Raw genomic sequence first — 12,584 nt, 5'->3', positions numbered from 1 at the left:
TTCAAGTGATTCATTTACACCAAAACAAGATATTACATGTATGCCTTCATCTCCGAAAACATTTTTGTCTTACGTTTCATAATGAACTCAGACAAGCTCAGTGCCGACTCATTTTTCGTCAGTTCTTTTTTGTGAATTGGGAGTGTGATTAGAGGATTGAAAGACGTGAAGGAAACACTTGATGAATCCTTCAAAATGAAGGATGTGAAATGAAGGCTGCATTTAAGTTCATTTCGCAGTGACACTTTATTTTAATAGTCCACTTTAGACCTTATACATTCATATACTATAAATAACTTTGCTATTTGGTGGATCCGAAATGGTCAATATTCATATTCATGCATTTTTATTAATATTTATTTTAATCATTTATGGCTTATGGTTTATCAGTTTCACTTTTGATTTCCTATATTTATGTACTTCTACTTTACATATTAATTTACATCATATTTTCAAGTATTCACTTGTGATTGTACCCTTATGGTTATTCTTATTTTATATTTAAGAGTATGATTGTTATGTTCAATTGTTCTTTAAGTGTTCCAGTGTGACAGGTCACGCTGACATGTTTGTGGTTAGACATTGGACGTCTGCCAAGTACTGTAGAAGTGATGTTTTTTTTGTTTTGTTTTCAGAATGTTTGCTGACATTTAATAGTGTAAGATTTGCAAAATTCCCCAAAGGGGGTCAAAACAACTCTTATATCTATTTTTGACACTGGGCCAGTCTATGACAAATGGGTAAAACCATTTAACCTTTTCTTTTAATATAAAAACATCCATTTGTGTGGGTTGAGAATTTCCATGTATGCTTATGGTAGCCTATAATATGGACTGAGTTGTTGATAATTCAGCTTTTTCCCTCTTTTGCTTCTACTTCTTGTCTCTTATCTGCAAATGTCTTAATTATTGCTCTTCATCTATTAGATACAATACTCTGGATTTTACAATACTCTAAATTTTATTATTAACTATTGACTGCTTCTTTATGGTTGTTATTTTACCTTTTGGTTTTATTAGGTATTTTCATTATCGATTAAAGTTTGCGTGTGAGGCTAAATTTAATTGTAATGAATACATAATTTCTCATCAACTTGATCTCATTTTCCCAAGTTTTGGAATCACTATTACATGTCAACTAACTCTCACTAGAGTATTAGTAGACTGTCAGGGTTCGAGTTAGTAGAATAAGTTTACATGTAGTTGCAAAGTTACTTATACTTCGTAGAATGTCTAAAGTTTTTGCCCTACCTTCACTAACTTCCTTCTGTCTCGTTCACTCGGATGTACGTCATTGCTTATGTTGCACGAGTGCCCACAATTGGCAGAACCCTTGCAATGTGTTTAAATGGAACTGCCTAAACCCTTGATCACTTGAGCACTGCGAGTTGCTGTTTTGACATCACACTTGTGGTTTATGGATCTGCCTGAAGTGATCATATGAGTAGATTTACTCCCTCTGTCAAAATCAAGGGGTCGATGGTCTGTCCAAATACACTTCCCTCACTTGACGAAGTTGAACACACTTCAAAAAGGTGGTGGGGACTCACCTAAGGGGAAGTGTTTAGGGATGTTCACAAGTGTAGGTTTAAAAGTTGAGTTAAACGCAGCACAAGCATCCTTCAAATTACGTGGCGCTGAGATATGCCGCCTACTGGGATGCAGCCATCTGTTTGAGAAGCAACCGTAGTTTTCATATAAGCCTGAAAGACTTGATTATCTGGATCAGGTGCATTTAATTAAGGTTGGAGATAAACTCTGCAGGCCATGGAGTTTGACACCCTGCTATGTAAAGTATTCATATTAAAATCCACATATATGATGCATCTCAAAGCAAAAGTGGAAGTAAAATGGCTAAATTTAAAAATGTAAACAGCACAAATAGTTTTTGTTTTTTAGTTCAATCAGTCTTCTAGGGAGGTGAGGCAGCAAGTCAGCTGCTCCAGCTTTTGTGTACTCTGTCTGGGTTGACTGAACTTACTCCAGGCTTTGTTTTTAACAGACTTTACCCCGAGTAAGCAAGGTTTGGGTTAATTAACCGAGAATTCAGGGTGTCTGTGATGTAAATCCTTGCTTTTTGGAATACACCCCTGATTATAAACCAAATTTATTAAAGTATGAAGCGGTGAATATTATCCAAAAGGATCAATCTGGTAGCAGCCTCCCCAGTCAGAAGCAATCAGGGGAGTCACCATGTCAGGGATAAGGCATATGACGGAAACAGTTCCGCATCGCTTGGAAAATCTTATCAGTAACCTGCTCAGTATCTGTCTAGCTGTCTTGTAAATCAGTGCGACATCTTTTAGCAGCCATTTTGAAGTGATTTATTTAAAAACTACACATGTAACACACGCAACTGATCCACTGAACAAGTGTGGGTCCCATAAAAAACACTTGTAATATAAAACTGGAGACCAGAAACAACAGTGGCTCGAACACAACAAATCAGTATAAACAGGCACATCATCTTTTGCCAATAATTGTTTTGTGTGTGTCTAACACATACATTTGAATGACATTCATTCTTTCAGACAGAAGAGAGAATGCATCTAACATTTTTCTTTGATCCACCCGAATATTATGGATTTCATTTGACAACCCTGCAAAATCCCTTTGCACTTCACGAAGTAAATTGATCATCGATGTGAAATCCGCTCTCCGCAACACCTCAGAGTGACGATAAAGCTTGATCAACTCTGTAAAACAGGTGATTATTCCAGGATGTGTGTCGTTCGTCTTCTGGGTGACAGGCTGAGCCAAAGAATTATTGCGTCGAACATCATTGTTTACTTGTCTTGGGTCTCTGCGGAAGTGTTGGCGTCTGCCGTTGCTGCTGGCTTGAGATAATTCATAAGCTTCGCAAGCGGCCATTTCACCATCGATCCAAAGCTCGGCGCATCTCGCATCATAGTCTTGTACACCTGTGATACAATAAAAGATATCACAATGGTACACAAGGTTTCTCATTATTCACAATGGTAAACAATGTATTCTCATTATTTATACATACTTTCTTCCTCTGTGTCCTCCGATAGTCTCAAACGACGTTTCACGGGAATATCAGAGGTGTTGTCGGATTCCCTCTTGCGCTTTTCCCAAGATGTCGAGGTGGATGTTTTGCTTCCGTTGGACTCAGGACCAAGACTTCGGGATGTTGTCGTCTGTGGTGATTCCTGTGGAGTCACTGCTGAACCTCCGTCACAGGGTTTGGACCGGCTGTTATCTCCACTCAAAGGTACCGATACCTCTGCTATGAGGTTATTCGGGGCTGCTGCTTTTTCAGTTCCACACAACCCGGGGACACCAGGAGGCATAACAAGCTTACCTTGAGTTGTGTTAGACGACGAGCGTGTTAGACACCCAGCCTCATCAACTGAAAACAGAAAAACCCTTGTTTAGCATATTGTGTTGCCTATTAAAAGGGCTTAAAGGAAAACAAAGAACACAATTCCCCCAATAGCCCTTTTTATACATACAGTCTTTATTGGTAAATTACCGTAAGAGATCATGTGTGAAAGGAACATTTTCAAAAATACCGGTAATAAGTTGGTTCTGGCAATTTCCCTGCGTGAGAAGCTGTAACATTATTTCCAGTAAATTACCGGTATGATGCTGTGTGTGAACAAAGAATGAATATTGAGCACATATGAGGTCCGAATGCACGGACATAAGAAGAAGGCTGCTTCGGGCCAATCATAAAGTTCTGTCAGAGCTGTAACACTGTTCAGGAGATGGTAACACTGGAGTTACTGGGCGCCACCCCTCTGTCGATTCGACTGTCCATAAGCGGGAATACAAAAATGCAAGTTCATAAAAGGCCTTGATCAGTCAAAAGTCCACCAGGTGATGCAAAATGGTGTCAAAATGGCATCACAGAAACAAACAGGGCTATCTGGATGCAGGTACATATTGTAGAGTACATATTGTTCATTTACCACCGACACGGTCACAATACAAAGCTGGTGGATCAACTTTTTGAGCAGTTCAAGGAACATGTCGCAAGAAGCGGGGCCCACGTTCTGACAAATCTTTTGTTTCAAATCAGTGGTTCAGAGCGCGAAAGTCACGTGATTTCAGCAGTTTGATATGCGATCTGAATCACTGATTCAACACAAAAGATTCAGTAGATCTTCATAAAGCATTGTTTTGAAATCGCTCATCACTGGATATTGTTGAATAAAGTCGTTATTTTGGCACACAAAAAGTATTATCGTCACTTCATAACATTAAGGTTGAACTACTGTAGTCACATGACACTGTTTTAAATATGTCTTTAGTAGCTTTCTGGGCATTTGAAAGTATAAATTATCTTGCTGTCAATGCAGGCCTCACTGAGCCATCGGATTTCATCAAAAATATCTTAATTTGTCTTCTGAAGATGAACGAAGGACTTACAGGTGTGAAACGACCTGAGGGTGAGTAATAAATGACTGAAATTTCATTTTTGGGTGAACTAACCCTTTAAATCAAGATCATTATGTGAAATACTAGAATCAAACTGAAAAGATTTGGAAGTAAATTAATAAATGTCTTTGAAACAAAAGCATGCTCAATTGCACTTTATTACATTAAACAGTGCTTGCATTTTAATGCATTATATTTTCAGAGCTTGCATTTTTGGTGTCAGAAATTGGTATACTTAAGTAATTAATCTTTCAATTAAAAACAAAACAAAAACGTAAAGGACCACACACAATTTCATTATTTAAAAAAAATTCAGTAATCTATGTTAAGCTTCCAGACTTTCATTTACAAAATATTCAGTCAGTTATAACAACCTATAACATTACAAATTATATAACATATATATATATATATACACACACACACACATATTTATATTTATTTATTATATATATGTTGAATAGGCAATATGATCACCGTGTTATCATCGCCCTCCTCTAGCGGCGAACAATTCAAATGTCAAAACATTGATGACCTAACGAAGCAGTAATCACGTGACTTTGACGGTTTGATGTGCGCACCTGCCACCTGATCAGTGGTTTAAACAAATCATACGCAAATGTTGTGAAGTTTTACGAAGCACTATAGCACTCATTGGTAAGTATACATCATGTAATATGTTTCAATTACTATTGTTATAAATGAGGTCTTTACCATTACATGTGTTTTTTTTCCCTTTCAATTAATTAGACTAGAATCACAATCCCTTTGTTAAAACAACATGTCGTGTATTTCTACATTCGTATAAAGAATATGTCTTTGATGCATTTAATTTTAATTGTCACAGGCCATAAAAGGGCAAAAAGTGTCCCAATCAACCTATTTGAGCACAGACACTTTACTTTCCCTCCTCTCAAATCTCTGATTTAAAAGTTACCCCCACAAGGTGAAGCAAATTCTAGCAGGTATTAGGTGTAAAACAGCCAGGGATGAAGGATCATAATCAGAGCCAGTGATTCTCCTCCAGACACCCCCCATCTCGTTTCACAACACAGCTTGACGTCTCTGGAGTCCTGTTTGATGTCCTAAAGAGCTCTCTGTGTGTGCGCGCGCGCGCGCGTGTGTGTGTGTGTGTGTTAGAGAGCACCACCGTGTGGATATTGCACATCCATGTTTTAGAAACATTAAAATACAGCGCTTTGGCACTCATTTTCACAGTAGACCTTGTGTAAATTTTCAAAACGCTTAGCCTACTACAAAAATCCAAGTGTGTTGCGCTGCAAATTTAGACTCTCTCCGTCTAGGCTGCATTAGCTGTGAATTTTTCGTCATACTTTATTTTTATCCGTCGGAAGAAATAATGTAGGCTAACTATTGGTACTATATGAAATTGGTGTAACGCAAAAAAAAAAAAAAATAATAATAATAATAGTTTCATAGTCTTTAGCCTATTTGTTTGATGTGCGCGTGGTGTAATTGCTTCATATAAACATATTTTCAATTTCTTGCCTTGTTTTTTGCTTTTAAAGTTGTCTTTCATCTTCTTTGCCTCGTTTGGATAGCTAGTGAAACATTTTTTCTTGACCAAACGCTTGTTTATTAACAACAACAAAACATCCCAAGCCTGCACGCGTTTCCCACATCTCTCACAATGTAGTTTTGTGGGACACACGGGAACAGTAGATGTTTTAACACTGTTAAGTGAAAAGCAGATCCAACTTACCACTAGTCGTACTGTCTTCTCCGTTTGTTAGAAGATGAGCTTCACCAGCTGAGTAATGAAAACATCTTGTTTAGCATATTGTGTATTAAAACAGCTCTGAACACATTTACCATATTTGTTCCTGGGGATTTCGCGTCAATCGTACACCTTTGGCATAAATTAATTAACGTATGTTTAAACAAATGCTGCATACCGTTAGGGTTGGCCGCCATTTTAATGTTGGTAATTTACAGGTCGCAGTAGTAGGCAATGGTGTTCAGGCGAGGTAACAATGCGTTGAGTTGTGCTGCTTGCGCAACAAATGTTTAAACCATCCGCCAACAATTTGGGCGTTTCCAGGGGCACGCGTTGGGAGAAGTGGGGGGTGTTCCGACAAACCGCACAGAGGGGGCGTCGTACCAAAAGACCTACACTCCCAGGTTAAAACTGCTTCATAGAATTATTTAATTTGGCAATCTTTGGTACAGAAAACCCATCAACAATGAAAATAAATGTTTGCTTGAATATGGGCCCTATAGCACAAAATCTTTTAAGTATGATGGATCCCTGGTACTCCTGTTACTGTTGGGCCCAAAGCCCCCAAACCTCTTATTTTGCCCCAGTGTAATGAAAGGTTGACCTGGTCTTTCTGTGAGGTCTGGGGGCAAGAAAAATGTGTACATTTGAAAGTTAAATGCAAACTAGAGCACTTTGAGAGTTCAAACTTAAGAGTATCAACCCGTGTCCACTGTCTATGGAACAGTAAAAAGTCTTTGCATTGACTCGTACCTGGACTTTAAAGTGGATTCAAACCTATTTTTCTCAGGGTGTGTTCACATTTGTCATGTTTGGTTTGATTAAAACAAATCCTGGTGCGATTGCTCTGTTAGTGCGGTTTATTTGAACATAAGTGAAGGCTGGCATCCGAACCCTGGTACGCACCAAACAAGCAGGACCAACACGGACCAAAGACATGTAAACAAACCAATAACAGGAAGACGAGACCCTTAAAAGGTCACGAGTTTACCCATGACAGGCATCAGACGTGCGTCTCCACGCAGCAGATTGTTTGTGTGATTGACAGAGGGATTCCCGCTGCTGTTTTGACTCCTTTACACATTTTATAAGTTCTTCACGAGTTCCCAGCTGGCCAAAATACTATCATATGCAGACTACGCACACACAACAAGTGCATTTACCTCAGCAAACAGCATTGTTTTGGATGTTCGGTAAGTTCTGTATCAAAAATTGGCAATATGTCATAAAATCCTTGCCTGGAAAATCCAGCCTCACCACTGTACCAGCGGATGAGTCTGGTCGGCCATTGAATCAATTCGATTTCTAGGGCGGAGCAAATCCGAGCAAACAGGAAGCGGAGTAAACCAATCAGAGAAGGGCGGATATGATGTTAGCAAAGCGACAAGAGAGTCAACAGAAAAAAGTAAATAATGTGTTTTTGGTCATTTAAAACTGAATTCACGGCTGAATAGAACAAACCCTTGGGTCTCCCGTGCGCAGTCTTTGTTGATATTGAAGGAACTTTCGCGCACTAGAGTGACGCTGTTTGCGTCACTGAAATAAACGAATCTGATTGCATGGTACAGTTTGGAGTTGACTCGAATCGCGACGGAGGGCGGACTGACCAGACTGATGTATCTTGTAGAAGATATATCAGTCTGGCCTTGCCAGGCAAATAAAATCCGACCAATCAAGTTGTGAATGTGTCTATGTGCCTTTAGGTTTGGTATCTTTTGGTTAGGTGATAAAATTGCTAATCGGAACAGGACTAAATGTTTGCTTTTGTTGTTTTTTTTTTTGGTCCAGACCAAAAGAACCAAACGAACCGAACTACAAGTGTGAACACACCCAAAGTCTACATTACGTTCACACTGGTTTCAGGAATCCAAACAATTAGAATAATAATAGTTTATATTAGTATCCTCAAGACAGTAATAAAACAAACGTACTGTAAAACAAATGTAAATTTAAAAAAGTAATATTTCATAAGAATATATTATTTGACTTTACACTATACAGTAGGGAAATTAAAATACGTTTGAGTTAATTTCTTCACAAGATCATTTAAGATCTTCACTTGAAATAAGCATATATTTTGGCGAAAATCTGCAGGTTCTCTGTAAACAGGTTTACAAATGTTTCTTATTACTATGGAGCCCCTAAAGGGACATGGTGAAGAATAAAAAATATTTGGCAATGCTTTTGCATTCTTTCGCAAATGTTTTGCATTCCCCTGAGAAACTTTGCGTTCTCTTGCAAAATGTTTGTGTTCTTTGCGAGTGAACACAAAATGTTTCTCAGGGGAATGCAAAACATTTTGCAAGAGAATGCAAAAGCATTGACTTTTCCTCCCATGTAATTTTTTTTTCTCCACCATTTCTCCAGCTTTTATGTTAGAAAGTTTAAAAATATGTTAATTTCGTTATGAAACAGGATTTGATGCCTCAGAATGAGAAAGCTTTGAATATTCAAGTCGTCATAACTTTCTCTTTTTATTACTGTGAATGCGCTGCTAAGGGAAAGAATGGGAATAAAATGGGGTGTATATGGGGGAGGGGGGCCCTTGGAGATAATTGGCCCGGGGCTTTTGCCAGCCCTGACTTCTGCTCTGCTAATGTTCCTTTGTCTCTACTCTGTTTACACTCACATTATGAATCACGTAGGCTATTGTAAATAACATTTTTTCAATAAAAACATGTTGTTGGTTATACATTTTTATTTTAAAATGTTATGTTTATATTACCAGACACTCTTAATCCAGAATGGTTCAGTTAACAACAAGCCTTCCGCTTTACCTGCTATTTGTCCACCCCCTTCTGATTTAGTTTTGGCTTTTCCAGTAACTCCAGCGAAAACAAAGCTAGACCATACAATGACATTTTAGATAAATCTCTGTATGCGAGTGAGATAGTGATGAGACTATATATGCGCTTTCAATTTGTTCATTTTTTTTCACTAGTCTAGTCTATATAGTTTACATTTGGGTTTGTTATATGTGCTGTGTTGAACCCAGAGCCATCACTAGTGGGATTAAAGTTGGTGACTGGGGTTGTAAAGCAATAACCGGTAAGGCCCTGGTTCACCCCTTTCTGACCTCTTTACCTAGAGTCTTATTTTGTGTTATTCAGTGAGTTTATGAGCAGTGTTGTTTTTTTAGCAGATATCACCCTGTAGCCCAAGCCTGGTCACCCCCTGAAGCTAAGCAGGGTTGAGCCTGGTCAGACCTGGATGGGAGACCCCCTGGGAAAACTAGAGCCGTGCTTCCATCGCAGAGACTTTCCCCAAGAATCAGGAACTTTCGGGGGTGGGACTTGGGCGCTGAACATGCTGATTGGTTGAGTTCATGCAGCATTTTGATTGGTTGACTCCACGCAGTTTTATTTCAACCATTTTTTCTGTCTTTTATAGCAGTGCGTACAGTAAGACTTTGCTATTTGAATCAATAATGGAGTTTAAAAATTTGACCGATGGACTGACGATGAGGCTTTAAGTTTATATGTGGAGGACGAAATCCAGCAGAAACCGGAAAGTCCGTCACCGGACTAATTCTCGCGGAGCGCCATGGAAATGCAGCTAGCAATAGATCTGGGGGGAAAAAAGTTCCTGGGACCAATTGTTCCGGTTAATTTCGGTGGAAACATGGCTTAGGTTGCTGCTGGAAGAGGTGTTAATGAGGCCAGTAGGGGGTGCTCACCCTGTGGTCTGCGTGGGTCCTAATGCCTCAGGGTAGAGATGGGGACACTATACTGAAACAAGCACCATCCATGAGTCCTGACCCTGTGGTCATAAAAAATCCCTGGAGGTCCTTTGAAAATAGAGTAGGGGTGTAACCCCGACATCCTGGCCAAATTTGCCCTTTGGCCTCTGTCCATCATCATGGCCTCCTAATCATCCCCAAATATACTGATTGGTTTCATCACTCTGTCTCCACTAAAAAGCTGGTGTGTGGTGGGCGTTTTGGTTCAATATGGCTGCCGTCGCATCATCCAGGTGGTGCTGCACATTGGTGGTGGTGGAGGAGATTCCCCCTTCCATGTAAGGTGCTTTAAGTGCAGAGAAAAGCGCTATATAACGCATTTGTAACGCATTACAAGTAACCTGAGTTATGTAATTAATTACTTTTTTCAAGCATTGCGTAAGCGTGAGCGCCGTGTACACATGATGGTTATTGTACTTCTGAATGTGAGCATGCATTTACTCATCTCACTCTTACATAAAACAGATTCACCATTCCTCAAAAAGAATAAAAAAGATTATGCAAAACTGCAATCATTAAAATATGTAAAATAAGAATATACTTTATGTAATTAATCTCACTTTATTAAGCAGTGTCTTTGCTGCTGACCTGCTGACATTCGAGGATTCAATTTAACCATACCAATTAGCAAAAATAAGTTAACATCACAATTTTTTTTGTTTGTTTTTATTGCAGTATTGAAATAAGTGTGTTGAACTTTCTTCTCCTGCGTTCTTTATTCTTCTGTGATCCAGAACGGCAGCACAGCTGAAAGGTTTGTCTGAGCTGCGCCCTCTACTGTACAGGTGTGAATTTGCATTTCCTTCAGCTTATTCACTTTTGGTGTGAAAAGGCCTTTACATTTGCCAAAAATAGAACTTTTTTGTAATTAAAAAACAAATGAGCAAGGCCAGCCCAGGTGAGGAAAAAGTAATGCATAAGTAACGTAACATTACTTTTTTAAGAGAGTTGTACCAACACTCCTTGAACAAGCCTAGACAAGTCAAGACATGCCTGAACAAGTATCGGGGGGCAGTAGGTGGAGAGACTGACTTGTTTTCCTGCACAATATTAGCTGCTGCATGTTTGTTCCTGTGAGCGGTTAAAACACACACCTATGGGCGAATGTCTTTAATACCTCATACATACAAAAATAATCCAAAATAAACCACTCTCTCACGCTCCAGTTTCTCTACACCGGAAACTCCCACCACCATTTCTCCTAGTGCTTAGAGGGATAGTTTACCCAAAAATGAAAATTACCCCATAATTTACTCACCCTCAAGCCATCCTAATTGTATATGACTTTCTTTTTTCTGCCAAGCTTTATAATGGGAGTGATTGGAGGATGAGTCCAAAAAAGTGCATTCATCAATGATAAAACATACTCTACGCGGCTCTGGGAGTTTAACAAAGGGCTTCTGAAGCGCAGCGATGCGTTTGTGTAAAAAAACTAAAATAAAAAATATCCATATTTAACAAGTTATAAAGTAAAATATCTAGCTTCCGCCAAACCGCCTTCCATATTCAGCTTACGAAGAAAGTGTAAACCTCTCACAGTTGAAAATGCTTATACTACGTCCTACGCTTTCCCTATTCAACTTACAGAAAAAGCAACACCAGTTTACACTTTCTTCGTAACTTGAATACGGAAGGCGGTCTGGCAGAAGCTAGATATTTTACTTCATAACTTGTTAAATATGGATTTTTTTTTTTTTTTTTTTACATAAATGCATCACTTCATATCAGAAGGCCTTTATTAACCCCCCGGAGCCTGTGGAGTACGTTTATGATGGATGGAGACACTTTCTTCAGCTCAAACTCACTGCCATTATAAAGCTCGGATGCATCAGGATATTTATTAATATATCTCAGATTGTGAGTCATATACACCTAGGATCGCTTTAAGGAGAGTAAATTATGGGGTAATTTTTCATTTTTGGGTGAACTATCCCTTTAACCGAACCTTCTGTGCTTTGTAAAGGAGTAAAGCAATATTGTAAAACAAAAGTAATTTTCCCAATAAATAACTTAATATTGAATGAACAACAATAATATTTATATATATTTATATTTTTTTCTTCAAGTAAATATAAACAAACAAAAGTTATAATCTACTTAGAAAATGCAACATAGTAAAACATTCAGAATATGCCATTTGCATTCTATATAATAGATCTGAATGATTATGAAGCATTTTTTCATAAAACCAAAAGAAAAACAAGAATCCAAACGAATATTATTTAACTTCATATTTTCTAGTATTTTAGTGCGTGAATGGGAAATGTAGTGTTCTCACGACCGTGTCAGATGAACATTTCCTGTGTGGCATACAGCAAAAGTTTTAAACAGTGATCATGTTTGGATAAAGTCAGGAGATCAAGCTGAGCTTTTCACACTATTGTTTTACAATTGAAAGCGAACCCCTTTTCAAATGACAAGTTTTACAAGAGCTAAACACAGTTTAACCCTCAAACCACAGTTGGAGTATCTGTCACCCCAAGCATAAAAGTGTGTAAACTGAAACAGAACATGAGAGATACAGATGTTAACCCAGGGGCGTACGCAGGGTGACGAGCCCATATTCTGTCCTTTATGAAACTGTGTGTGTGTGTGTGTGTGTGTGTGTGTACAGACTAAAGAGAGTAAAGCTTGAGCTGTTCCTCCATGTCTCCCTCCGTCATCTCTCCGAATGTGTCCTGGTTCTCTCGGAGCAGTTTGAAGA

General features: G+C 38.6%; 1 protein-coding gene across 1 annotated transcript; it reads right to left on the bottom strand.

The window, feature by feature from the left end:
* Window positions 1–2,380: 2,380 nt before the first annotated feature.
* On the bottom strand, window positions 2,381–6,382 carry wu:fb97g03 (uncharacterized). The gene is made up of 4 exons (XM_067377121.1): window positions 6,320–6,382; window positions 6,127–6,174; window positions 3,010–3,372; window positions 2,381–2,920 (listed from the first exon to the last, which is right to left on the bottom strand). Exons 1-4 carry the CDS (start codon window positions 6,336–6,338, stop codon window positions 2,463–2,465), a joined length of 888 nt encoding a protein of 295 aa, XP_067233222.1. The 5' UTR covers window positions 6,339–6,382; the 3' UTR covers window positions 2,381–2,462.
* Between the last annotated feature and the right edge of the window lie 6,202 nt (window positions 6,383–12,584).

This window comes from Chanodichthys erythropterus, chromosome 3 (genome assembly GCF_024489055.1).
Source record: "Chanodichthys erythropterus isolate Z2021 chromosome 3, ASM2448905v1, whole genome shotgun sequence".
Classification (NCBI taxonomy): Eukaryota; Metazoa; Chordata; class Actinopteri; order Cypriniformes; family Xenocyprididae; genus Chanodichthys; species Chanodichthys erythropterus.
Note: the sequence above shows the minus strand (reverse complement) of the source record. Positions and strands in the feature narration are given on the sequence as shown.

Coding starts and splice junctions, on each gene's coding strand:
- wu:fb97g03 (XM_067377121.1), bottom strand. Junction 3,373..6,126: donor AGAAGACAGTACGACTAGTG/GTAAGTTGGATC, acceptor TTCTGTTTTCAG/TTGATGAGGCTGGGTGTCTA. Junction 2,921..3,009: donor GGAGGACACAGAGGAAGAAA/GTATGTATAAAT, acceptor ATTGTATCACAG/GTGTACAAGACTATGATGCG.